The sequence below is a fragment of the Nyctereutes procyonoides genome, unplaced genomic scaffold, assembly GCF_905146905.1.
Source record: "Nyctereutes procyonoides isolate TBG_1078 unplaced genomic scaffold, NYPRO_anot_genome, whole genome shotgun sequence".
NCBI classification, from domain to species: Eukaryota; Metazoa; Chordata; class Mammalia; order Carnivora; family Canidae; genus Nyctereutes; species Nyctereutes procyonoides.
Window position 1 is genome coordinate 38,358,196 of NW_026575126.1, and position 27,357 is coordinate 38,385,552.

Sequence of the window (27,357 nt, forward strand, 5' to 3'; positions counted from 1 at the left end):
CTGGATCCCTGGACTGCCCAGAGCTGGACACCAGGGCGGCTGGGAGGCTCCAGGCCTGGGGTAGCACATGGGGCGGGGGTGAAGAGGGAGCACGTTCCCTCACAGCTCTCCTCTAGACAACAGCGAGGTGGGCAGGGCAGCCAGGCGGCAGCGGCTCTTCTGGACCCAGTGTTTCCTCACCAGAACCTTCTGACTTTAGGGCCCAACTGCCAGTGGAACCTGGGCCCTCGACACTCCTGGCCTTGCAAGGTCTTCCCAACTGCCCGTTTCTGGAAAGGTCTGAGGGGGCGCCACTGAGTGGCCCGGGCGGGAGGGGCCCGCATGGAAAGGGGGGGATGGCAGCCAGGGCGCACCGGAGCAGAGGAGCGGGAGAGGGGTGCAGGCCGCAAGCCAGGCTGCGCGGGGCCTCCAGGGGCCTTGTGGCCACAGTAAGAAAGCAAACAGAGGCGGGCGCGAGTTTCCATAGTGTTTTATTTGACCCAACTGGGGAACACGAGGCTGGTTTAACGCGTGATCAACACAAGCCGCGACGTCCCGCTCTCTGGCACCAGGTCTTGGAAGCCAGCCCGGTGCTTCCCGGTGTGCGTCAGGCCAGTGTGGACCCATGCCCCCCGCGCCTGGCCATCCAGGCCTGCCCGCTGGGGGGCTCCCTGAGGCTTCCCCAGGACCTCGTCCGGGGGTCCTCCCGGAGCCACCACGACAGGGCCCGGCCCGTGGCCACATCACACTTCTCACAGCCCAGAGCGGCGTCCAGATCGAGGGCCCCGGGGAGGACCCTGTCCCTGTGAGCCCTACAGCTGCCCAGGGACCAGCGCCAGCATGTCCCACAGGTGTGCATCGGCCACAACTGCTTCCTCGCATGGGTCTCTGGGCCTCTTGCCTTTGTCCCCGTCCAGTGGGGTCAAGGCAGCCCTGTCCCAGATGCCCCCCGCTCGGTGGCCCTGCAAACCCCTGACTGCTGGACCGTGGCCCGTGCTGGGCAGGAACCAGGGAGCCAGCGCTGGCCATCAGGGTACGATTCCTTTATTTCTTTCTTCCAGAGCCCCGCCATGCTCATTTCCCTGCATCCCCCAGAGAGCTCCTGCCAGGAAGGGAAGGCTTGTGGCCCCCCTCCCTTGAAAGAGGCCCAAACCAAGGTGAACTGCCCCCAACCCCCGGGCTGCCATAATAGCACCCAAGTAGCCTTGTCTGAGTTGGCCAGGAATCACCTCCAGAAAAGGTCCCCTGGGGCCCTGGGGACACAGGACACCAGATCCAGCCCCACCTGGCCAGGGAAGGGCACAGTATCACTGCTCAGGCTCACCAGCCCATCCCAGAGCCCGCCTGCCCCGGGACCAGGACCAGAGCTGCCACGGAAGGTGGCCTGGGCCAGGGGTCCTCAGAGGCCAGGGGGAGCCCCCATGTGCTCAGGAGAGCCAGCCTCTCAGTGCCAAGCACGCCGCCCACAGCTGCTAGGTCTGCACTGCGGCCCCCGAGAGCTCGGGGTGATGGGGATGTTCAGGTTACATATGGTCCTCAAGTCTCTCTCTGGCCAAGACTCTGGAGGGCCACGCCGTAATTTGTTACCTCCAGGCCTCTGCAGCAGCTGCATGTCACCGAGGCCCTGGCTGCTGCAGCACAGGCCATGGGGTCCTCCTGGGCCAGCCCACAGTGGGGCAGACGGCACAGAGGCAGCAAGGGGTCCCGCCCTGGGGGCCGGCTCGCACGTGGCCTCACACACACACAGACACACACAGGTCCCAGGTGCTGAGGGGGGCAGACGCTGGATCCTGCTGCCCCGGGGAGTGAGGTGGGGGCCCCAGGGAGGGGCCGGGGCCTCACGTCTGGGCCAGGGAGAGCTCCTCCAGGCCCCCCTTCCCGAGCCGGTACCTGGCTAGATCCTTCCTGGTCACCAGTCCAACCACCTGTGGGAGCAAAGCCAGGTCAGTGGGGCTGGCGGCAGCTCCTCCCACCATGGAAAGTCCTGTCCCATGTCCTGGGGGCAGCACAGTCTGGAAGAGCCCTGGAGCTGGGCACGTGGCCACTCTGGGTCCTGCACCTGGAGGTCCCAGAGGGGCTGAGGGCAAGGCCCTACCAGTGACCAGGGCAGGCAGGTCAGGAGGTAAAGGGCTCTCGTGGGCAGGAAACAAAGTGGGGAGGGCACACCCTCCCCAGCCACTCACCTGGTTGCAGTTGTCCACCACCACCAGATGCCTGAGGCCCAGGGCCCGGAACAGCTTGAACACCCGTGGCAGGGACGCATCCTGCAGAGGGGACGGGCCTCAGCGGAGCCGCCGGCTGGGCTGGCTGCCCCCCAGCCCCGAAGGACAGAGCAGAGGCAGGATGACCAAGCCGGGTCCACTGGTGAGCCCCTCCCTGCACGCCCCCCATCGTGATGTGTCCAAGCTGCCTTCCGGCCGTGGGCAGGCACCTGGGGCACCGTGTACGGGGAGGGGTTCATGAACTCGGACAGGTCCATGGTGCACTCCCGCTCGTCCTGCGACACGTGGATGGACTGGATGGGCGGGAAGCGTGGGTAGGCGTCCCGGAAGTCCTTCAGCCTCAGCCGCCGCCGCACCAGGCCCATGCTGGAGCGCTCCACAAACACCTGCGGGTGGCCGTGCATCAGCCCCGCACCGCCCATGTCCCCTGCCACCCCAAGGTGCCTGGCAGCTACCTTGTGCTTCAGGAGGACGATCAGCTGGGAGCGCAGGATCAAGCCCTGGAGCCGGGCCGGCTGTGGGAAGACGGACCCTTGGCTGCGGGTGGAGCCCCGGGTCTGACCCGAGACCCCTGCTGCCTGGCATCTGCTGCGGGGACACCCTGCCGGGCTCCCTCTCGACACATGGTCCCCATCTCTGGGCACCAGCCCTGCCGCAGGCGGTCCACCGTCACAAGCTCATCACTCCCCAGGGACTGGGGGGGACAGCGGGATGGGACCAGGGTGAGGCCCAAGGCGGCCGGAGGCCTGGGTGAGACACGGGCACATCCGACCTGGACGCTCCCAAGTCACCACCACGAATCCCTGGGTGACGGTGCGTGTGAGGCAGGGGCCTGCACACGAGCACATGGCACCCCTGACCAGCGGTCGGCTCCCTCCCAGGCCACACGACTCGGTTTCTTTGCAGCTAGTGGAGGTGAGCTGCATGTTCCCACGTCCCCGTAGACTTCCCCACATACCCCTCCCGATACATGTGGCCAGCACCTCAGCCTCCCAGAGCTGACCCCAAGCCACGCGCATGTGCAGGTCGGCCCTCCGTGTCCGGGGGCCTGGGTACCTGCATGTCACCAGCTAATTCCACCACCGGGAACCCATTGTGATTGGACGTGGTGTCACTGAGTATGTCCACGATGACGCCCACTTTCTCCCTCCTCCGCAGGCAGGTAACCGGCGTGCTCATCACCTCCCTGAGGAAGAGCATCTGCTGCGCCTTTGCTGTGACTGACCGTGTGGTCCAGTGGAGCTTCCCAAACACTCTCTTTACACCGAAGTTGAAGCTCAACAGGCATGAAGGTGCCAGATGCAGGAAACCCGGGGACCAGGCGCCGGGTGGCCAGCGTGTGGACTTTCAGACACAAGCACACCCTCCCAAACCTCCCGGGGTGTCCGCTGTCCCACCACCCCTGCTCTCCGCCACCTATACCTGGCAGTGAGCGAGTGAGAGGTGACGGGGGCCTCCCAGTGCAGGAAGGGCACACTCTGCAGCTGGATGTGCATGTCGTACAGGCCCTGTGTAGGGGCAGGCGGGTGACACTGAGACACAGAGGCCGCTGGGGCCGCATCTCCGTAGGACCCCCCTCCCTCTGCCTCTGTGGCCGTCTCCCAGCCCTAGGCTCAGGCTTCCGGCCAGGGGCACGGTGGGGGCTGCACGGAGCAAAGGGTAGGGCAGGCAGGCCTCTCCCCACAAGCCACACCTCGATGAAGATGTCCCCCACAATCTTGGCAGTCATCAGGACCAGCATGATGGGGAAGCCGTAGGTCACGTTGCTGGTTGCCTCCATCATGATGACCGTCAGGCTGAGGGTCATCCTCACGATCCCACCTGCCCAGGGAGGTTGGGCATAGGCTCCAGCCTCTGCGGGCCACTCTGCGTGCCCCCTCACCCCCACTGCCCGAGTCCTCTGCGCGCGCCTGTGCCCCCACCCGTTCACCCAGGGCGTCTAACCCTGAAGGCTGCGCCAAGTGGGCACAGTGACCCTGCACGCCACAATGGAGTGAACTCACGGCCTCCACTTCCCCGAGGGGAATGCGTCCCCTCCTGACCTTGGGACGCCACCCAAGTAGTAATCAGGACTCACCTAGCTGGGCAGCTGCTCCCATCAGGGCGTATTTGCCAGGGTCTGCCCAGATCTGTGGGGACGACAGAGGTGGTGTCAGAGGGCCAGCAGCCCACTGAGATGTGGGGTACCACCAGGGGCCCCTGGGCCCAAAAATTCCAGCCCTGGAAGCCAATCCTACAATTCACACACACAGGCAGGCAGCATGGCCTGTGGCAGCACCTAGAATGACAGAAGTCTGGAAACAGCCTAGGGGTGCCCTGCCCAGAAAGGCTCCAAAGGCTCCAGTGTTCATCCACACACTGGACAGCTCGGCAGCTACGGCAGGAGGAAGCGTTCCACGTATGGAGGAGGAAGAGGGACAGGTGGGTGCAGAGAGAGAAGCTGGCACACACAGCACGGTGCTAGGCCAGAGAAGCCACACACGGGCCACGCAGTGTGGACGCCACTCAGGAAAGGCCCTGGAATCGAGTCCCACATCGGGCTCCCTGCATGGAGCCTGCTTCTCCCTCTGCCTATGTCTCTGCCTCTCTGTGTGTCTCTCATGAATAAATAAGATTTTTTAAAAAGAAAAAAAATTAAAAAAAAAAAAAGGAAAGGCCTTGGATGGGCAGATCTAGAGACGGAAGGTGGTTAAGGGGCTGCGGGGGCTGGGGGGGGAAGAGGCAGTGGCCGCCAGCGGGCAGAGTCCTCGGGGAGAGGAGAACGCTGTGCGGGACACTATGCACGTGGTGACACGGGGGACAACGGCATGACCCCGGGAGTGCGCTGAAGAACTGCCGCACCACACGCTTCTGGGGGGAGAGAAGGCTGACGGTATGTGAATTGGCTCTCATCCAAAAAAGAAAAACCCGGGGATCCCTGAGTGGCTCAGCGGTTTAATGCCTGCCTTTGGCCCAGGGCATGATCCTGGAGACCCCAGATTGAGTCCCATGTCAGGCTCCCTGCATGAAGCCTGCTCCTCCCTCTGCCTGTGTCTCTGCCTCTCTCTCTCTCTCTCTCACGAATAAAATCCTTTAAAAAATCAAAAAATTAAAAAAAGAAAAAAGAAAAACCCAATGCCAAACCCAGAAGGAAACGTGCAGAAGGGACGACCAGAACCCGGGAAAGGGAGCAGGGCGGATGGGAGACCCTCCCCGGGCCCTCACGGTTTTAGAAATCTTGTTTCGGTGACTCAAATGAGAAAGGAAAATACAAAAAAATGAAAGCCTAGCGCCTGGAGGCTGCGCACACGCGCCTCAGTTGTGCACCCTGGGAACTCTGAGCATCAGTCCTGATGCACGGCTCTCTGCTCCATCCACGGACGGCCGTGCTGATCCCGTGCTTGTGTCGAGCAGCAGCAGCCACGCCCAGGGGCTCAGATGCACCTGTTCCCCAAGCTGGGAACCCTGGCTCTCGGGTCCTGGTGCCGGGGAAGCCCACACTCACCGCGGCCCCTGTGAGATAGGACAGGGAAATGCCGAAGAGCCGGCCCCAGGCGGCCCCGATGAGCAGGGACGGGATGAAGACACCGGCGGACACGGTCAGCCCGTAGGTCCAGCAGGCCAGGAAGAAGTAGACCAGGGTGAAGAGGCCAAGCGTCATGGGGTTGTAGGAGCCTACGGGAGAGGGGGCTGGCCAGGGCCTGCCACGTGCACTCACCGCAAGGGGACCGCCCTCCCCGCTGCCCCATCACTCCTCCTGGTCGCACCCTGGCCCCCAGAAGCAGCCCTGTTTTCCGGGGCCACAGCGCAGATCTCAGAGACATAGTCCTCAGAGGACGGCCGCCTGGCAGGTGGGGCCTGATGCCGCCAGCAGGACGCTGACCTGAGGCTGAGGGAAGGGTGTGCAGACCCCTGGGTGTCAGGGAGGGAGGCCGCCAGCCACCAAGCCACTGCAGACACCTCCAGACGCCAGAAGATACCAATCGGAGCCTGAGACCAACACGTCCAGGAGGCCCCCGCTCCTGTGCCCTGTACCAATGGCTCAGCCTCGCCCCACGGTTACTAAGCCTTCCTGTGGAGTTGTGTGGACTCCTGTTGCAAGTGTACAGGAGCATAAAGACTAGAGAGCTCTGGGATCCCTGGGTGGTGCAGCGGTTTAGCACCTGCCTTTGGCCCAGGGCGCGATCCTGGAGACCCGGGATCGAATCCCACGTCAGGCTCCCGGTGCATGGAGCCTGCTTCTCCCTCTATGTCTCTGCCTCTCTCTGTGTGACTATCATAAAAAAAAAAAAAAAAAAAAAAAGACTAGAGAGTTCTCAGCGACCTTGTTGTGAGATGAGAGCTGGCCTAAAAGACCCCCAAATGGAAAATGTGAAGTGTGTTGCACAACAGCCACACACCGGCTTCCACAGGTGCATACAGTAGGCGCTCTCGTGGGCCTGTGTGCTGTGGATGGGGGTGAGGCTGCTGCCCACGCGGTGCCCAGATCAGAGCCATGGAAGGCGTGTGCGGAAAACCAGCAGTCTGCAGTTTTTTTTTTTTTAAACTAAAAATGGATGTGGCTGGGGCTGTCTGGCTGGCTCAGTCGGACAAGCTTTCCAACTTTTGAACTGAGCCCCCATGGTGGGGCTAGGGATTCCTTTAAAAGTATTAAAAACAAACAAACGTGTGGTTAGGAGAGGCCGCATGGCAGTGCTGCCACCAGGCTGGAGGGGGCCCTGTGCTGGCAGCAACCAGAAGGAAACCTCTGCGGGAGACCGGAACGTCGTCACCGAGGGAGACAGCCCCAGAAGCCGCCCACCCCCTCCCAGGTGTTCGCCACCAGCCCACCCCTGGGCCCGCAAGCCCCGTGTGCCACCAGGCCCGCCACTGCAAGGGTGGTGACTTCCACCCTCAGCACAGCTGCCCAGGAGGGGATCCCCAGGCTCAGGGACAGTGGGTCACAGAGTAGCCTGCAGGGGTCGAGGCCTATGTGGAGACGAGTGGCTGACGGCACGGGGCTCAGACACACACCTGGGGGGTCGTGGAAAAGGCTGACCACGCTCTTCTCTGGGGTGTTGAAGAAGGCTGCAGCCATGGAGTTGTACTCGCCATCTGCACAGAAGAGCTGCAAGGTTGGAAGAGAAAACAGGCCGGTGGGGCAGACTGGTTGGAGCCTGCGCAGCGCCAGGGTACAACCGTACGACGGGTGAGTCAGGTTGTGGCCTCAGGGAGGTAGGACGCAGAGCCAGGCTAGGGACTGCAAGGGCCCCAGAGGCAGGTCCAGTCTGCAGGGGCCAGTCCACAGGACACTGGCCAGACAGTGATTCTGTTGCTGGGGGAATAGGACTCTGGGGCTCAACAGTGGGCACCCAAGCACTGGTGCTGGCGGGCCCAGCCCTTCCAGGCTGAGCAGAGCATGGTTCTGGCGGCCTGAGCCCCAGTGGGGTGCCAGAGTCAGCCCATGGGAGGCCGAGACCCACTCTGTGACACCTATGTCCACCCCTGTAGGTGCTCACTGACTGATGCCTCCCACTGCCCCGGCCAGCACGGTCTGCTCCGCCTCCCATTTGGTGGTTCTGGATGTTTCACACACAGTATCACACAAAACAGCGACTTTGTGTCTGGCTCCTGTCCATGGCGTGTTTATTTATATTTTTTTAAGATTTTATTTATTTATTAGAAACAGAGAGAGAGGCAGAGACACAGGCAGAGGGAGAAGCAGGCTCTGTGCAGGGAGCCCAACGTGGGACTCGATCCCGGGCCTCCAGGATCACACCCTGGGCTGAAGGTGGCGCTAAACCGCTGGGCCAGGGATCCCTGGGTGGCGCAGCGGTTTGGCGCCTGTCTTTGGCCCGGGGCGCGATCCTGGAGACCCGGGATCGAATCCCATGTCGGGCTCCCGGTGCATGGAGCCTGCTTCTCCCTCTGCCTGTGTCTCTGCCTCTCTCTCTCTCTGTGACTGTCATAAGTAAATAATAAAAAAAATAAATAAATAAATAAAAATAAACCGCTGGGCCATTGGGGCCGCCCCCCATGGTGTGTTTAAAGGCTTGCCTACGTAGCAGTATGTCAAGGCTGTGACTCATTTCATGGCCAAATAAACTCATTTACAGACAAATCCCGTTCTGCTGAACCTTTTGCCAACCGGCAGACACTGGGGCTGATGGACGGCGGGCCGTGACCGTGCTGCAGTGAGCACGTGTACGCGGGTTTCTGTGCTTCTCGGGCCCACACGCACGAGCCCGACTCCTCAAGTCCCCATGTGGCCCTAGGCAGGTTGCCACTCTGGGAGAAGGACCGGGGAGACCCCGCCCAGCATAACATCCCCTCTCCCGGGCCAGCCCGGGCCCAGAGTTCAGCTGTGTCAGCCATCTTCCTGCCACGTCCTGCCTGGGGGACCCGCTCACGGCACCTGGGCCTACCTGGAGGGGATAGGACACGGAGCTCCCCTGCAGGGGCTGGCAGTCCCGAGATGAGTAAATCAGCACGAAGGCGACTGTGGCCGTGACCGCAGCCACCAGCATGGCCTCAATCACCTGGAGGCAGGGCCGGTGGATGTATCTGGAACAAACAGCAGGATGGACCGGGCCTCAGGATGGCTGGATGGCTGAGTAGTTGCCATGGCAACTGGAGCGTGTGCCTTAGGAGAGCCCATTGCAGGACACAACTGGTGGTGATACAGCGCACGCAATCACCAGGTCATCTCCTGGGTGCTCCCCGACAGCGTTTTACGTCCGGGTGAGAGAACAAGAGGAAGAAGTGCTTCCCGAAGCCTATGACCTGCCCGAGGGTTTCGAGAAACCTGAAAGCTCCCATAAGTGCTCTGCAGACGAGAGGGCCTCCACAGGCCTGACTGTCCCCTGGGGCAAGACCTTCCTGGCCTCCAGCCAAGCCCGGCTTTGCATGGCCCTGGCCAGGGCTGGTCTGTCCCTGCCCACACGAACCACCACGAAGGACGCGTGTTGGCACCCAGTTTTCCACGCAGCCCCACGGGCCCAGAGCCCAGAACACACCCACTTTCAGAGGCCCCAGGTCCACAAAAGGGAGGCTTCTCACCTGATTCGAAACATTGTCAGCCAGTAGTTCAAGGCATTGAACACGGCGCCAAGGATCCCACCTATGAGCAGAAAGGGGCAGCGTGAGGGACACGGGGGGAAGGGGTGGAGGGCAATGCTGTGTGCGGCTCAAGGTCAGCACACCCCGGCTCGCGGACAGGCTGACTGCCCCAACACCTTGCCTGCCTTCCAGCAAAAAAGATTTTTCAGAATAGAAAGCACTGTCCGGAGCTCATGCTAATTTTTTTTTAAGATAGTGTTTATTAAAAAAAAAAAAAAGATAGTGTTTATTTATTTGGCAGAGAGCAAGCACAAACAAGGGGAGCAGCAGGCAGAGGAGAGGGAGAAGCAGGCTCCCCGCTGAGCAAGGAGCCTGACATGGGACTCGATCCCAGGGCCCAGGACCGAGGACGGTGACCTGAACTGAAGGCAGATGCGTCACCTGTTGAGCCACCCAGGCGCCCCACTCATTCTATTTCTTGGAGGAGCTCCCCGCCAAGGGGCTTCTCCAGCAGAGAGGTAAAGCTCCGGCCTCCCAGCCGTGAGCTCCCCCCGTGGGTGCATGCACAGGGCAGGATGTAGGGGGACAGCACCCAGGTGTGGGGGCCACAGCCCTCTCCGGCCGCTTCAAAGCTGGGCCAGGCCTGGGGTCTGGCAGGCCCTGACCCCACCACACGCTGACGGTGTCAGAGGTCACCTACTGCCACGTGGAGGGGGACGGGAAGTGTCCCTTCACGGGACAGCCCTTACCCACCACGCCCATGGCGATGAAGATGGGAATCTCGTGGATCGTGTACACCATCGTCTGCACAAAGAGAAGGAGCATCCCATGAGAACCCCACCAGCACTCTCCACTCAGACGCAAGTACGGACACGAGCTGCAGTCAGCCGGAGCGCACAGGCCTCGGGCACCACGCACCCGAGTGTGTAGTCCACGGGAGAGGGGCTGGGTCTCCTGAGCAGACCATGCTCCCTGCAAGGCTTTTACCTGCTCCTGGCCGTATCTCCATCCCCCTAAAGGTGGGGACGGTCTGAGCCTTTGGCAGATGGGAGTCAGGGGGGCACAAGTGAGGGAGAGCCCCAGGAACACATTTTGTGACCCCAAGTGACCTGAGGGCTCCTGTGTCCACGTGTGTGGTGCCTCCTGGGGGTAGGGCCCCAGTGCGAGGCACCCGTGTGCCCTGTGGAAGAGACCGTATGAGCACCCCAGCCAAAAGTCCACAGAATGCCAGGGTGCCAGGTGCCCCCAAAGGACCCAGCAGGTGTCAGGCGTCCCAAGCTGGGTGGGTAGGTCAGACGTGGCCTCTCCTGAGTCACCTCCTGGCCCCCAGCATGTACAAACTAAAGCACAACCCTGTAGAGAAGATTGACTGTTTCCCAGAAATACACGTTCTCAGGACGGACCTTATGTACGCAGCCTTGGCCTCATGCCGAGAAAGAACCAGAAAGAACGAGGGAACACAGTGTATTACCTCTGTATCAAATCTTCCAAAATTGATGAGCCCTGGGCTGGACAGATCCCATATGTTTCCATGGTAAATGCTCAGGACAAAATTCAGAGTGAACGTGGAAATCATGGAAGCAAAGAACTATGGGCAGAGAGAAAAACAAGCAGCATCAGAACCAAGCCCGCCTGGCAGGAGCCCCGGATCTGGGGGGCTGGGAAGGGTCCCCACAACACTCAGGAGGTGCCAGGGCCCTTGTGGCTGGGCCAGTGTGTCGCAGCCTCGTCTGGATGAGGGTTGGGGCCGAGCCAGTGACGGAGCCGAGGGAGGTGTGCGGGGTGGGGCGGGGGGAGCGCGGAGGGCCCGATGAGGATGACAGGGTGCCCACGAGGCCCATGACTGGCAGGGGAGGCGCACACGGCAGGAGGAGGGCTAGCAGCTCAGGTCCATGCCAGGTAGAGCTGGCCCTAAGAGCCCCACGGGGGGTGTGGCTCTGGCCACAGGGGCTCCCGGGCACAGGGGCTGGGAAGGCAGCCCCTGAGCTGTGCAGGGCACCAGCCCTCTGCAGGCACTTACTATTCTCCATGTCAAGAACTGGTTCCAGAAGGAGGCACCCTCCTCCAAGCTGAACAAGACTCCACCTGGAACGGCAAGCGGCCCTGACGTGCTCACCCAGGCCATAGGAGACCCCACGCTACTGCAGCCTCACACCCCACGACCCCAGGCGCCAAGCCTGGCCGAGGCAGCCACGGGGCCTGTTGGGGACTCGTGCCCACACCCCGCACTCAACATCTACAAACAGCAAGGCTGCTCCTCCACACAGGAGGAACACAGCTTCCCCCCCACGCTTCCCTCCTCACCCACGGGGGCTCCAAATGCCGCAGAAACGCCGGCCGCAGCTCCTGCAGAAACAAAGTCCCGCTTCTCTGTGTCTCTGCGGAAGTATTCGAAGATCTGCAACAGAAGCGCACAGGGAGAGGCCCTCAGCCCGCTTCCCCAGGGGCACACCCCTCACCCCCTCACACAGGGCAGGGTCAGCTAGGGCCGCAGAGACAGGGTCCGAGCGACACGGACCAGGGACATGGAGGGGTCTCTGCACCGCCCACCCATGTGGATTCACAAAGACCACAGAACTGGCACAGCAGCGGACCCTGAAGGCGCCCTCGCAGACTGACGGGATGATGATTAACCTTTCAGACCACGCAGGAGACACACCAGACACCTCAAAAGCCCGTGGAAGATAGGACAAAAGCCAAACGGATGAGGTACTAAAAACATGTTCATGATGTAAAGACCACGAGCGTCTCTGAGTCCCCAGGTGAAGCCAGTGCAGCACCGGTCAGAATGCGCTGGTGGCTTCTGGGGTGAACATGACAAAACCTCGAAACTGATCTTGAAGTTGAAGCACCTTCAGTTTGCACGTGACCTGCTCCTGACCTAGGCCCTGTGGGCCTTTGGGGCGGCCATGAGAGAGGTGTGGTCCCCGCACAGCTCCCCAGGATGGTGGGGTCGCCTCCTGGGGAGCAGAGCACTCACCTTAAAATCCCGCTTCAGTGACGTTGACCTCCCCTGGGAAATGCCAGCAGCGATCACGGAGCCCGAGTGAATCATCGGCCCCTCCTACAAGCACAGGACAGCTGTCCTCAGACCAGCATGGCCTCAGGTCACAGGGCCATCGGGTGTGGGCAGAGCCACACGTGCTCCATTACCTTCCCCACTGCCAATCCGCCCACCACGGACAGGATCACGCCGGACACTTTGATGACGAGGGTCTAGAACACAAAGGAAGGTACATTGTCTCTGATTAAAGGCCACAGGCGGTCCGGGAATCTGGTTATGCGCCCAGCTCCAAACCCGTGTGACAAGCAAGGTGTCCAGGAGGTCCAGGGCACCCGCAGGGGGCATCCTTGGTGCTGCGCTTCTGGCCAATTCTTTTTTGCCTTCGTGAACCTTCTAATTTTCTACCCCAAGTAGGTGTGTGTCCCAGAGAGCCAAGAGCAGCAGCCCCTGTTCCTCTGCACACACCCCAGGTGTATCTCCCAACCCTGCGCCCACCCGCCTGCTCACGGCCCACCATCTGGCTACCCCGCATGGGCGCACAGGGCAGATGCTGTTGCTAGTGGCTCCAGGGTGGACCCTGCTGTCTGTGGCAGGGCACTGACCCTCCCCAAGGCCGCTCTGCTCCCTCAGGGTGCCACCACCCGCCCTGCACCCCTGGCGCACAGCTGCAGGCCCCCGGGAGCACCCCTCCCTGGACGGGCCCAGAGAAGCCTCCGGCTTAGGCAAGCTGACCCGACACCTGGACACTGCCACGGAGAAGCCACGCTCCTGACAGCCCAATCTCAGACGCAGAGCATTATCGAGAATGTAAAGTATAAGGAACATCAAGGAAAACCCTAAAAACAGGAAAAAAACTCATGGCGAGTGTACCTACCACCGTAACAGGGCTTTTCTCAGCCTGAAATATTAACCCCATGTGTTCCATGTGGCCGTGATCACAGCAGATGCCCCATTTAAGCATTTGTGTGTGATTTAAAATGCATACAAGAAAATTTCACCACCTTCCAAAGGAATTTTATGTGAATTCAAAACACACATTTGTGGGCAGCACAGAGTGGACCTGGGCCAGTCGCAGAGGGGCATGGAGGCAAACCCACAGCTCCCAGCCCAGCGACCCCCGGCCTCACCTTGAGCCGAACCACATGGGGGATCTTCACCCCATTGAGGAAGCACTTGATCTGTGGGATCCCGCTGCCAGCGGCGACCGGCTGGAAGGAGAGAAAGACCAGCATTGAGCTAGGTCGAGTAAGGGAGGTGCTACAGCCGCGACCGGCCCAGGACACGGCCCTGAGGTGCCCAAGGCAGGGGAGGGACAGCTGCCCATGGACAGCTCCTACCTCTCCTCATTGCAGAGCCAGTGATGATGGGTAGAGGAGGGAGGGCAGGACATGGGAGGGGCCAGGAATGGAGTGGGAAGGAGATTCAGTGTCTCCCCTCCCCCGGGGGGGACCACAGTGCACCCCAGATAGATGCTTCCGGATACTACACCCATGACAAGGGAAAAGCAAAGCAAAGGTAGGCCACAGGAAGGGAGGCTACTGGGAGAAGTCTTGGAAAGAAGCAGCGGGCCCTTCCAGGTGGACCAGCCCTACTGCTGAGGCCCTGCACGCGCTGGGCATGCCCCGCAGTCCTCGCTGCGTGGGGCAGGAGTGGCACCTCGGGGCCCGGGTGCATTCCACTTGGACTGAACATCTAACGCCGGCGCCCGCGGCCCCCATGCAAACCTCACCGGCAGGATCTTCAGGGTTCCCACCCAAAGGAACCCCTGCTGTGACCCCCTGGCAGTCATACCTCCACAAAGGCGACGATCGCAGAGCCCACGAGCACGAACGCAGAGTTCAGCGTGGCCCACAGCAAAAGGGAGAAGGAGAGCCCACCCCTCTCCGTGAACTTGTCGATATCTGGTGCTCATCAAGGATGACTGGCAGCCTCACCTCGGCCTACCTGCCCCACTCCTGAGCCCAGAGCGTCCCCCCAGGCACGCGCGCACCCAAGACACGTCACAGCCCAGCTGTGACAGAGATGCAAAAACGCAGGCAGCCACGCCTCCCCCACCTGGATGGCAAACGTGCCCGGTTTGGAGGCCTCACCGCTGGCCAGTGAGAGCTGCACGGCCACTTGTGGGACCTGAAGGCTCTGTGGTGGAGCCCGTGCTCCCTTCTGCGCGGGGACCATGGACAAAGGATACTGTCCTTGACGATCTTGTACTTCAGGCCAGCCACGTTCTCCACCACAATGTCGATGAAGCAGGCCACGAGGCCCGTGAGGATCCCGATCATGGCACAGATGACCCAGCGCTTCATCTCCACCGTCCGGAAGGCCTGTAGGGGAGGGCAACCGTCAGAAGTGAGCGTGGAGGGGAGGCCTCCACTCACAGGCCACTCGAGTCGGTGCGACCAGCTCCTGGGGTTCCGCGGGCCACCACCATGAACAGCATCCCGGGGAAGCAGCCTCTGGCCAACATCTCACGGGCAGTGGGCCTTCCCAACTGGCCCACAGTCGGGCGCTGACGCCGAGCACTGAGCGGACTTCTCTATCACATTGACTTGACACGCCCACTCCCGCGCCACGTCCTGCATAGGCGTCTCTTGCTCCAGGATAAAACTCACAAGAACAGATGGTGGCTCCAGAATCAAAGAGAAGAGGGAGAGGGCTGCGTGTAGGCCAGGAGCAGCTCCACTAGGACACCTTTAGGACGCCTCAAGCAGCAGCGTGGACAGCCCAGCCCTGACTCACCGTGTGGTTGATGCGCCTCTCCTCCTCCAGGAACAGCTGATTCTCACTGTTGTCGTAGTCCAAGCTCTGCAGGACACAGGACCCCGGCTCCAGGTTCACGTTGGGCAAAGGTGGGGAGGGGGGACAAGGTGCCCAGGGGCTGCTTGGGGTGGGGGCATAGAGGGAGGAGGCCCACCTCGTACTTGAGGGACAGGAGCTTCTCGTTGTGCGGGATCTCCTTGGGGAAGGGATGAGGGGGGTCCATCTCCTGCAGAAGGAAGAGGCAGAGCCATGCACCTAACAACCCAGAACATGCAAGAACGGAGCACAAACGAGAAGGGGAAAGGCCACATGTCCATCTGTCCCATGAAGTCCGTAGTCTCGGGACCCCAGAGCTGGACAAGGTGCCACAGGCAGGGAAGTGCGGGCACACAGCCCTTGGGAACACAGACACAAAGTCTTGGACAAGGTACCAGCAGATCGGTGCCCTCGGCACCATGGCCAGGTCAGGTTTATCCCAGGGATGCATACAAAAACCAAGTGACGTGTTTGTGGAACTGTGGGAAATAGATTTCTGGTCTGCGTCCCACATGCTGGCACGCGGCCTCCCTGGAGCGTGTCTTCCGCTCCTGAGGGGTGGGGGCTGCTTGCCCAAAAAATCTAGATTAGAAGGTAGAACTCTCAGCTCCCACCCCCTGACCTCCAACCTCTGCAGAGGGGGAGGGGCTAGAGACCCCTGCCCAGCACCAGGGGCCTGGTCAACCACGGGGCCTCCGCAGAAGCCCGAGGTGCAGGGGTTCGGGAGCCTCGGGTGGGAACATGTGGAGGTGCTGGGAGGGGCAGGGCCTGGAAGCTCGGTGCCCCTTCCCCACCCCCCAACCCCCCATGGGTGTCTTTCAGCTGCTGTTCCCAAGTCGTACCCTTGATGATGAACCAGGAAACCTAAGTGAGGTGTTCTCCTGACATCTGTGAGCCGTCCCAGCAAACTACAGGCCCGAGAAGGGGGTCGTGAGAACCCCGACTTACAGCTGGGGGGCCAGCAGCACGGCTGACAGCCTGGACCTGTGGGTGGCCTCTGAGGTGGGGGCGGGCTCGTGGGACGGGGCCCTCAGCCCGGGGGCCTGCCCTCGAGCCGGGCACACAGTGTCAGGACTGAGTGGAATCATAGGATGCTCGGTGCCCGCGGAGAAGGAGGATCGCTGGCTGGGGACACCCCATACGTTGGAGCCCATGTTGTGAGTAAAAGCAGCTCAATACCATTTCAGCAGAATAAAAGACAAAATCCTCATGATCATCTCACTGGATTCAGAAAAAGGATCTAATAAAAATTCAGCATCCATTCATGAAAAAATACGTCACAAATTAGGAACAGAATAAAACCTCCTTCGGACACCTGGTGGCTCAGTGGTTGAGCGTCTGCCTTTGGTTTGGGTCGTGACCCCGGGGTCCTGGGATCAAGTACCCCGTTGGGCTCCCTGCAGGGAGCCTGCTTCTCCCTCTGCCTGTGTCTCTGCCTCTCTCTGTGTCTCTCATGAATGAATAAATCTTAAAAAAGAAAGAAAAAAAGAAACGAATCTCCTGACCCTGATCAAGGCACCTATGAAAGCCCCATGCCAGGTGTCCCACTTGATGGTGAGAGACTGAAGTTCCTCCCCTAAGATCAGGAAGAAGGCAAGGACGCCTGCTGTGGCCACTCCCACTGCACACCGTCCTGGAGGTCCTACCAGGGTAGGCAGGCAAGAAGAGATCAAAGGCATCCAGAGTGGAAAGGAAGAAATGAAACACTATTTGCAGACGACGTGATCTCATATACACAAAATCCCCCAAAATACGCTAAAAAAATACTAGAACTAATAAATTCGATAGGATTGAAAGATAGAAAATTGGTATACAAACATGAAAGGCTTCTCTATGTGCCATAGGGAACAGCCAGAAAGGAAACTGAGAAAACTGTCCTTACAATACCATCAATGACAAGTAAAGCGTAAAATACGTGTAACTGAAGAGATACAAAATGTATGCGCTGAAAACCACAAAATGTTGTGGAGAGAAACGGGAGATCTGAATAAAGAGACTCAGGTACCCAGGCAGGGAGCAGCAGCAAGCCCCGAGCCACCCCAGCGGCGTCCCTGGAGAAACTGTCGTGCTGGTCCTAAAACCCACACAGAAAGGCAACAGGTCTCTAGCAGCCAAAACGACCTTGAAAAGGGGAACAAAGCTGGAGTACTCTCGCTTTCTAGTTTCGAAACTCGCCATGAAAGCTCTAGACAGCGTGGCCCTGGCGCAACAACAGACGCAGGGATGGGTGGAGACACGCAGAGCCTGAGAGAAACCTTCACGTTTACAGCCAAGTGACTTTCCAACTCATTAGGGGAAAAAGTGATTTTTCTGAGAATGGTGCTGTGAAACTGACACCCACACGCGAAAGAATGGAGTGGTACGCTTATCTTCACCACACACAAAACTAGTGAAAAATGGATCAAAGATCTAAGATTACAGAATGCTCAGAAGAAAATACAGGAGAAAATCTCTATGACCTTAGACTAGGCAGTGGGTTCCTAGATGCGACACCAACACCATAAAGAAGAGCCAACTGGACTCCATCAAAATTAAAAGCTTTTGTGGGGTTCCCCGGGTGGGGCTCAGTCGGTTGAGTGTTGACTCTTGATCTCAGCTCAGGTCGTGATCTCAGGGTCATGGGATCAAGCCCTGCATTAGCTCTGCACTAGGTGTGGAGCCTGCTTACAATTCCCTCTCCCTTCTCCCTCTGCCCTGACTCCACCTCCGTGTCTCTGAAAAACAAAGAAAAAAGGAAATTAAAGCTTTTGTGCTTCCAAGGAAACCGTCAAGTAGATAACCACCCAGAGAAGGGAGAAACATTTTTGTAAAATACGCACCTGATATGCAATATGTGTCTAATATACAAAGAATTCTCACAAGCCAATGATAAAAACAACCCGATTAAAGTGGCACAAGTTCTCAACAGACATTTCTGCAAAGAAGACATCAGGGTGGCCACCAGCACAGGAAAGATTGACTGGCCATCATCAGCCATCAGATAAATGCAGGTGAGAACCACACAACCCAGAAGAGGAGCTCACACACAAGGTCGGGGAGCAGGGCAGGCTCGGGAAACATTCCCCAGCAGCTGCCAGACAGCCTGGCATGGGGCAGGAGGACAGGACAACAAAGGCCCCTCACCCCAGAGGGGCCCTGCTGCCCTGGCCTCGCTTCCACGGGACACGCTCACTGTTCCTTCCTAGATGCACACCCCCTCCTCTGCTTATGTGGCTCAGCCTAAGGGGACACGAACTCGAAGAGCTGACTTCCTGGTTGCTCACACTCTGGGGGCCCCGAGGTCTGTTCCAATTTTGCCCCGGGGCTGTGCACAGAACTGCCCACACCTGCCCTCCTGCTCTGTAGGAACTGCCCACACCTGCCCTCCTGCTCTGTAGGAACTGCCCACACCTGCCCTCCTGCTCTGTAGGAACTGCCCACACCTGCCCTCCTGCTCTGTAGGAACTGTCCACACCAGCCCTCCTGCTTGGCACAAAACTGTCCACACCTGTCCCACAACTCTGCATGGCCCTGCTTGCAATCCACCACCTTCTTCTTCTTCTTCTTTTTTTTTTTTTTAGATTTTATTTGAGAGAAAAATGAGCATGTGCGCACAAGCAGGGGGAGAGGTAGAGGGGGGAGGGGCAGATGCAGAGGGGGGAGAAGCAGACCTCTCGCTGAGCAGGGAGTCTGATTGGGGGGGGGGGGGCTCTATTCCAGGACCCTGGCATCATGACTTGAGCCGAAGGCAGATGCTCAAACGACTGAGCCACCCGGTGCCCCGTCCGCCACCCTCTTGTTCAGCATTTACTCCCCGTGCTCTGCCGGGTGGCACCTACGTGACAGCGGGCCTCTGCCCCCCTGGGGGTGGGTGAGCACCGAGAGCGGAGAGGCTGGGGACAAGTCTACACTCACCGGGTCGAGCAGCTCATCGTCCAGCTCCACGTTGCTCATCTGTCCGATCCGGAACAATGCTGACCGTGGTGACTAGAAGCATAGAGACATCGCAGGGTGCTCAGTCGTGGGCCGCACTGCGGGGGCGCCACCACCCTCCCGCAGGCCAGCGCCAGACCCCAGGGCGCGTGGCCCCCGAACGAGTCCAGAGGCCCCGCTGTCCTCGGCCTAAGCCCCCGGATGGCCGCCAGCCCTGGGGACCAAGTTCTGTAGGACGCCCGCACCAGCGTCTGCCAAATCCCACACCCTACACCACCCACGTCCTATCGTGAGCTTGAGGGCTCGGGCCACGGGGGGTGGCCACACTCCCATCAGCCACCAGGGACAGACGAGCAGGCCCATGACTGCCTTCTGCGCACCGCATGGGAACAGAACAGACCCCAGCCACCTCTGCATTTCAGAGAAACGCGTTCCAGGATCGGTCACCCCCAAGCTGGCTGGACGGGGGCCCGCGGACAAGCAGCATCTACGATCCTCCCCCTTCTCCGCGGCCTCGGACGCAGGAGGCAGCAGGTGACCCTCCTCCCGACTGGTCAGCAGCTCAGCAGCCACCTAGTGCTGCGTCACCAGGGGCCACTGCCCCATTGCACATCCTCTGCACACGTCACGTGGGCAGGTGGGGCCTCAGTCCTGCGGGAGCAGGGGAGCAAGCGCGCATTCCCACAACCTGTTACACTGTATCGTTACAACTTCTACCTTGTTATTAGTCACCACCCCTAGTCCCCACCCCCCTGAGATGGGTGCCTGTAGAAAACAGCGCACAGCCCGGCTCCTGGCCCCACACTCGCCCACAACAGGTGGAAGCTTCCGAGGACGAGGACGAGGGCAGAGGAGCATGCAACGTGCTCACAGGACGGTCCTCCTGTGCACAGCCGGGCACTTTTCTCCATGTGTGTGCACTGAGCACCAGTAAAATGGGGGGTTATGGAGAAAAATGTTTCTTTTATTTTTTAAGATTTATTTATTCATGAGAGACACAGAGAAGCAGAGACACAGGCAGAGGGAGAAGCAGGCTCCATGCAGAAGCCTGATGTGGGACTTGATCCCGGGTCTCTAGGATCACGCCCCGAGCCAAAGGCAGACGCTCAACTGCTGAGCCACCCGGGCGTCCCTGTCTGTTTCTTTCTAAAAACTCAGATGATGCCCCCAAGCTACTTGATCCATTGAGGAAGACAGGGTGGGTCTCTGAGCTCCGAGCCTGGGGCGGAAGCGCTGGCCCCCCTGGCCACCGGGCTGGCCTGGCGAGGGACCCCAGTTCTCAAGCCCACTGCCGCCTCTGCTCCACAGACAGGACACGTGATCAGGAGGAGTTCCGGCCACCACCTGGCCAGAGCAACACCAGACACGTGTGCAGATGTACAGGCGCAGAGAAAGGCCAGGGCGGTGCCGACCGTCCACGCGTGCGAGGCATGGGAGGAGGAGGTGTGCCCTCTGCCCTTGCAGACTGCCTGCTTCCCTCCCACCCACCAGCCATCAGGAGGGAAGCAGGGAAGCTCAGTTACCCGAGCAGGCATCCCCCTGCAGGAAGGGGCTCCAAGTCAGGGCCCACGTGCATCTCCTCTGGCGTCTGCACAGTCTCCGAGGGCCAGGCTACAGGCAGATGTCGCCTCGGGGGAGGTGTGACGAGAATGGTCCTGTGGGCTCACTCGCTCAGGTGACGCAGGTGCTCAGCGCCCGACTAGAGGATGCCAGCTGCGCCCCAACAGAGCACTCCTGGCTGGAAATGCGAGGTCATGCTGCCAGGTGGCAGCCCCTCCCTCTCCTGGCCTCTCAAGCTTCCCACTTCTCTTTTCTAGCTTTAAGCACATCTTCCAGGAAATCTCTTTCGCGGTCAAACAAGCCACTTACTTAGAGTTCAGTGATTTACTTGACACGGTTTCTTTCTCTCGAGCAGAGGAGATTACGTACCAGCTCCTCAAACTATGGACACGCACGAGAGCCTAGATGCAATCTCTGGGGCATGCTGCTAAGCCAAGCAGCCAATCCCATAGATGACACACTGCGCAGCTGCCCTAACACTGAAAACACCAGGCCTGGGGGAATGTGAACAGATTGGGGTGAGGGAGGGGTGACCACAAGAGGGAGGATGAGAGTGCTTCGTGCTGATGCGCGTGCTCGGCATGCTGGCCGCGGTGGCACTTAGGTGGACGCAGACGCATGATGTAAGGGTGGAGAGCCACACACGTGCTGACGTCGACGTCCTGGTGCTAGCCTGGCACTATCGTCCTGTGGGAGGAAGCCACGGAGGAACCCGGGGAAGGTGCACGGGCCTTCTGTGTGCAGCCTTGTCAAGGTCCCATAAATCCATACTTATCTGTAAACATGTAAAAAACATACAAGCGGGACACCTGAGTGGCTCAGTGGTTGAGTATCTGCCTTTGGGTTCAGGGCGTGACCCCAGGGTCCTGCGATCAAGTCCCGCATTGGGCTCCCTGCCTTGAGCCTGCTTCTCCCTCTGCCTGTGTCTCTGCTCTTTCTCTCTGGGTCTCTCATGAATACATACAAAATACCTTACATACACGCCAATGGAACCACTGCATCAAACTGAAAAACTTCTGTGCATCACAGGAGACAAGAGAAGGAAAAGGCAGCTTGCACAATGGGAGAACATATTACAAATCGCATATCTGAAAGAGTTAACATCCACAACATCTAAAGAACTCCTACAAATCAACAACCCGATTAAAAAAGTTGGCAGAGGGATCCCTGGGTGGCGCAGCGGTTTGGCGCCTGCCTTTGGCCCAGGGCGCGATCCTGGAGACCCGGGATCGAATCCCACGTCGGGCTCCCGGTGCATGGAGCCTGCTTCTCCCTCTGCCTGTGTCTCTGCCTCTCTCTCTCTCTCTCTCTGTGACTATCATAAATAAATAAAATAAAAATATTTAAAAAAAAAAAAAAGTTGGCAGAGAACCTGAAGACATGTCTCCAATGATGACACACACCGTGGCCAACAGGCACAGGAAAACATGCTCAGCATCATCAGGATTAGAGATGCAGGTCAGAACCACAGTGAAGCGGCATCTCACACCTGTCCAAATGGCCCCCACCAAACCACAGAGCAGCGGGTGTGCAGAGGAGGCTGGGAAGCTGGAGCCCCGCATGCGGGGTGGGGGTGCACAGCAGTGGAAAGCAGTGTGGCACTTCCTTGGAAAATTAAACACAGGAGGGCATGTGAGCCAGCAGTCCACCCCTGGTGTGTCCTGAAAAGAGCTGGAAGCAGGAACCCAAAGAGACCGTTGCACACCATGCTTATGGCGGCATGGTTCACCTCAGTCAGGGGGTAGAAGCGACCCAAGTATCCCCTGACAGATGAACAGATAAACCTACTACGATCTACCTGTGCAGCAGAAGCTCGTCTGGCCTAAAAAAGGAACTTCTGCAACATGCTACAACACAGACGAATCTCAGGGACGTTATGCTAAGAGAAAGCAGCCAGTCACAAAAAGATAAACACTGTTTGATTCCACTCACACCACAGTATGAGGTTTCTAGAACAGTCAAGTTTAGAGAGACAGGAAGTACAAGGGTGGGCACCAGGGTCTAGGGCTGAGCGTTTCACGGAGACAGTTTCAGTTGTGCAAGACGGACCAGTTCCTTGGCCGGTGGTGGGGTTACGCAACAATGCAAATGCCTTTAACCCCTCTGAACTGTATGCTTAAAACTAGACAAGACGGTAAATTTTGTTGTGTTTTCACTCAAAGCAAAACCAAGTTTAAAAACAATTTAAAGGCTGCGTGCTGCCCCATTCTGCTGCTGTGTGTTCTAGCAGCCACCAGGCTCAGGGCTCAGCACGGAGGATAGAGGGATCCAGCAGCCAGGGCCTTCCAGGCCAGGCGTGCAGCTGCCCGTACACAAGCTAAGTGCAAACGTGAGGAAGCTTGGGGGGGCCAGGCACACTGGATCAAGTGGACGAGGCTGCCTGTAGGGGCTGAACCCCAATGAGAGGAGGAAGTGAGTTGTGCGGGGTGGGGGCTCCCAACACCCTCTGTCTAGGCCTGGGCCCAGTCTAGTCCATCAGCTCCAGAGTCCACGATGCCCTTGCTGCAGTGGTGATCTGTCCCATCCCCACTGACCCTACACCGGTGGGACTAGGGGCAGGAAAGACACAGATCTGGGGAGCCCTCGGGAGGGCACTGGGACAGCCAGCCTGAACCCTACAAAGTAGGGCTGTGGCTGGGTGGACAGAGAGAGGAGGATAGGTCAAGGACACTTAGGCAGAGGAACTTCCAGGTGGGCTGAGCCCAGTGCGAAGAGCCACCTAGGAGAAAGATGGGGTGCTCACTTGTGTAGAGCAGAATTCAAGGAGCTCTTGAGCATGCGCTCCCCTGTCCCCAGCACTCTCAGGCTGTGGTCTGTGGCTCCAGGTCATCAGGGCAGGACACAGAGGAAACCCAGTTCCCAGAAAAGCAAGATCCCTAGAACTGATTCTAAACACTAACCTGAGAGTCCTACCCCTGACCCCAAGGTGGAGCTTCTCAAAGCCAAGGTCCCTGGAAATGTCCTGTATTTACAAATACTGTACACACCCCACCCCCACCCCCCACCCCTGGAGCATCTGCTTCTGCTTCAGAGTTCCCCTGAGATCTCGAAATGCCCTGCTTCCCACTGCCCATACATATGACCATGATTTGCTGGTTGACCTCACCCTCTCCTTGTCCCAGCGGCAGAATGGGGTGACTCGCTGATAACTCAGCATCACCCCACACTTGAGCACAACAGGCCCAGGGGCCTGACAAAGAGAACGGCCTGCTCCCGGGCAGATGGAGGCTGAGCTCAGTGGTGACCAGCATATCCTGCCCAGGGCTGTGCCTACTCCCCGCTGGGCACTTAGCAGCCTGGCAGGGCAGCCACATGGCACACGCTGCCCACAGCAACTACTTCAGGAGCTTGGCAGGCCGTGCCTGTGCCAAGGTGGCCACACCACCACGATCCAACTCTGGACATCATGCAACAAATTCCAAAGGCCCAGGAGATGGCCACGACAAGCTCCCACGTCTGATCCATTAGAACGTTCCCATAGGGTGGGCATTTGCTCGGGTTGCCATTTTAGTTCAAATGGGCCTGGACTGACAGCAGCTTACAGGCCGCCCTCTGCTGCAGAGCCAGGGTGTCCCCCGGAGCCCAACACTAAACTCAGCCTGCCGGCCCAGGGCACACCTTCCCCACAGGAGAGCTGCCAGCAGAGTCACTCTGTGAACGACGATCCAGTCATTTTCATGCCACTGTTTTCAATACTAACCCCCTGAGAGTGGGACCAGCTGGGACAGGCCCTGAACTCAGCGCAGCGCACACCTTCACCGATCTGCTGGGGCATGAGAGGCCACGAGGGCTGCCTCCTCGGGTGTGCAGCAGGACTCCTAGCTCAAGCACCTACAGTCTCCGCCCCCCCACCGCCGCCGAAAGTCTACACAGGGCAGGTTCTGATGCAGCTTCCTGCAGGGCTCTCCTTGAGATAAAGGCAAATTTAAGGCCAGCAGCTGTCTGCGATAGGTCTGACCCACCTCTCACCCCACTCCGATCTACTTTCCAAACCCACAGAGGGTCCCCCAAACACATTCTCCATCCATTCCCACCTCTTGGCCCACCTGTGGATCTTGCACTCTCCAAGCCGCTGCCCTGGGAGCCCTGCACACAGTGTTCACAGAGCGCCAGGCATGCTTCTCCATGAGCCCACAGCCAGTAGGAATGAAGCTGCTTCTGCAACTGTGTTCCAGGCAAACTGCACGCAGCCAGGCACAGTAGGTGCATAATATATTTTAAAAAACCGTTTAAGAGGGGAGGGGATCCCTGGGTGGCTCAGTGGTTTAGCGCCTGCCTTCAGCCCAGGGCCCGATCCTGGAGTCCCAGCATGGAGCCTGCTTCTCCCTCCTCCTGTGTCTCTGCCTCTCTCTTTCTCTCTATGTCTATCATGAATAAATAAATAAATATTTTAAAAAATAAAAGAATAAAAGGAAAACAATAATGTTCCAAGGAGAAAGTAACAGCGCTCCCAAGGTCTCCCTCCAGATTGGATCCCTGCTCATGTGGATGCGGAAACCATTTCGGCATGAGATCTCCCTCAAAGGACCGACATGGGCTGTCAGTCTCTGATGCATTTCGACAGGATGGGGAAGCTCAGGATAAGCCCCCCCAGAAATAGCCTCAAGCTGGCATCCTTCCTATTTTTTAAAGGCTGTTCTAACGTTTAAACAAGACAGGAACGAAAAGAGCAAAAGGAGACCGAGACCCGGCGAGGGATAAAAATAGCTCTAACTCAAAATTAACACGACCCACATACACTCGCTGACACGCCGACCGCCCCGCCGCCGGGGACACGCCGCGACCCCCTGACTTGTTGCTCGCACGCCCCGGCCGCCCTCACGCTCCAATTTCAACTAATCGCGGAAGGAACGTGGGAGCAAACGCCTGTGACTCCCCCGACCGCCCGGGGCCGGCCCCGCGGAGCAGCAGAGACCTCGGCAGGGCCAGGCCCAGGGCAGGGCGGGGGCGAGCGCGGCCCGCCGCTCGGACCCCACCAGGCACGGCCCAGGGCCCATCCCCCGCCTCCGGGGCACGATCGCCGCAGAGCCGGGCGCCGCGGGTCGGAGCGGACGGCAGGCCCGGCCCAGGCCCGCACCGCGAGGCCGCTCCCGGCGGCGGCGAGGCTGACCGCGGGCTCCCCGGGGCGGCCGGGCCTCACCTGGCGGGCGGCCGCCGGCCCGGCCCCGTTCAGCAGCGGCGCGCTCTCGCCGGCCGGCGCCCCGGGCCGCGCCGTCCTCCGCAGCAGCGGCGCCGCCTCGTCGTCGTCCAGGTCGCGGCCGGACCACGACACCTTCTTAGACACGTTGGCCATGGCCCGCGGCGGCCCGACCCGCCCGGCGAGCACGGCGACCCCGTGTTTGTCCTCGTGACCCTCGCCGCCGCCACGTGACCTGCGAGGCCCGTCCACGTGACGCAAGACGGCGGCCGCGCAGGTACGCGCGCGCGGCGCCTCCTGGGAGTTGTAGTCTGGCGCCCGGCGCTGCCTGGGGCGGAAGGGACTCGGCGGCCCCTCGCTCGGGTGACCTGCGGGGGCCTAGTCTCCGAGAACGGATCACGGCGGGACCGGAGAGGGGAGTCGGGGTCCGGGCGGACGGGACAGGAGGAACGGGGAGGAGGGCGGGCAGGGAGCCCCCCTGGAGCGGGTGCCGGCCGCCTGATCGGCGGGAGGTGGGACGGGCGGACCCCTGACTGCCCCGCCACCGCGGAGGAACGAGCACCCCGCGCGCTGCAGCCGGGGCGGGCCTGCTGCTCGCGGACCCGGTGCGCGGCCTCGGCGTCCCCCTGCAGGTTCCCTATCAGAGGAAAGGAAAGAAATCTTGGGGGGCCAGCGGACGCCCCCCGAGCCGGGCTCAGGCTCAGCACCCCCGGGGCGTCCCGGGCCCTTGTGCCGAGGACACGGGGCTCCTGGCCCATCGCTGCAGAAGCTGCGTGGCTGTCACGCACCCAGCCCAAGGGACAGCTGCTAAACTGCTGGGCCTCCAAGGGCCAAGGGCGGGGGCTGCCCCTCTGCACCGGACTGAAGGGACAGGACACCGGAAGGCTCCTGGCGTCCCTGGGACAACCTGCAGAGCTTGGGCATGCCCGCGCCGGGTGGTAGGATGGCCCAAGGCCCAGCATGTCTTGGGGTCATGCAGCACAGGTCCCTATTCTCAGGAGACACCCGGCAGGTGCAGGTGGATGGGCTGTGATGTGTGCAGCTTGGCCATCAGGACAGGTGGCCAGCGCCAGAGGGGAGGAGATGTGGTCGAAGGCTGACCCCGGCAGTCCAGGCCAAACACCTATGACCTGCAGTGCATCCGTCTTGCAACTACTATTTTTGGTTTGAAACTTTAGAAAAGGAAGCGATTTTTAAAAGTTTTCTGGAGGCTCTGAGGCTGAGAAGACAACGGAGCCCCTCCCCCCACATAACTCAGAAACAAAACTAAAACTAAAAATAAGAGAAGTCTGGCAGGGTGTGGAATTTTCCCAAATACTGTGCAATGCTGTTTGGAAAATTCTAAAAACAACCTTCTTTCGAAAACGTTGTTTTCTCATAAGTGTCATCTGGTTTCGCCCTTTGTAGTGATGGACGAGAGAGCCTAGATTGTGGGCCGGTGCTCGGGGGCTGGTGCGCACCTGAGGAGCAGGCCCTGTGGGGACTGGGTGTGTTTCACGGAGCGGAGTGGATGATGGGGTTCCTGTGAAGACGTCCAGGCAGGCAGAAGTGCCCAGCAGGGTGACAGGGAAGAGAGGACAGTCCGTGGGATGAAGGAGTCCTGCCGGAGTTGGGGGGCAGCTCTATGGCCAGGCAGGGCCGGGCTGGTCCCAAAGGCCAGCACTGTGCGGTGCATGAACTTGTACGCCTGCTGGACCAGTGGCCCTTCTAGAGGACGAATGGGCAGGGCGGGG

The 27,357-nt window shown here is 59.8% G+C and overlaps 1 protein-coding gene across 2 annotated transcripts; it reads right to left on the bottom strand.

Annotated features, from left to right (window-relative positions):
• Window positions 1–452: 452 nt before the first annotated feature.
• Window positions 453–25,840, bottom strand: CLCN7 (chloride voltage-gated channel 7). 2 transcript variants are annotated; one of them, XM_055340002.1, is made up of 25 exons: window positions 25,628–25,840; window positions 18,910–18,981; window positions 15,134–15,205; window positions 14,959–15,024; window positions 14,411–14,543; window positions 14,014–14,123; window positions 13,350–13,430; window positions 12,372–12,434; window positions 12,199–12,282; window positions 11,523–11,616; window positions 11,239–11,303; window positions 10,690–10,806; window positions 9,968–10,022; window positions 9,219–9,279; window positions 8,585–8,723; window positions 7,194–7,287; window positions 5,686–5,855; window positions 4,279–4,330; window positions 3,895–4,022; window positions 3,624–3,709; window positions 3,258–3,387; window positions 2,657–2,716; window positions 2,411–2,587; window positions 2,163–2,243; window positions 453–1,904 (listed from the first exon to the last, which is right to left on the bottom strand). In XM_055340002.1, exons 1-25 carry the CDS (start codon window positions 25,778–25,780, stop codon window positions 1,818–1,820), a joined length of 2,430 nt encoding a protein of 809 aa, XP_055195977.1. In that variant the 5' UTR covers window positions 25,781–25,840; the 3' UTR covers window positions 453–1,817. The 2 variants fall into 2 exon arrangements, with proteins under 2 accessions (XP_055195977.1, XP_055195978.1); XM_055340003.1 differs by lacking the exon at window positions 25,628–25,840 and adding an exon at window positions 19,337–19,676.
• Window positions 25,841–27,357: the final 1,517 nt, after the last annotated feature.

Bases quoted from the DNA above. Each gene is read 5' to 3' on its own strand.
- CLCN7 (XM_055340002.1), bottom strand. From the start codon at position 25,780: ATGGCCAACGTGTCTAAGAAGGTGTCGTGGTCCGGCCGCGACCTGGAC. The intron at 11,617-12,198 runs GTGAGTGCTCTG...CTTCTGTTGCAG, and splicing joins CACTGAAGCGGGATTTTAAG to ATCTTCGAATACTTCCGCAG. The intron at 8,724-9,218 runs GTGAGAAGCCTC...TGTTTGTTCCAG, and splicing joins CTGACAATGTTTCGAATCAG to ATACATCCACCGGCCCTGCC.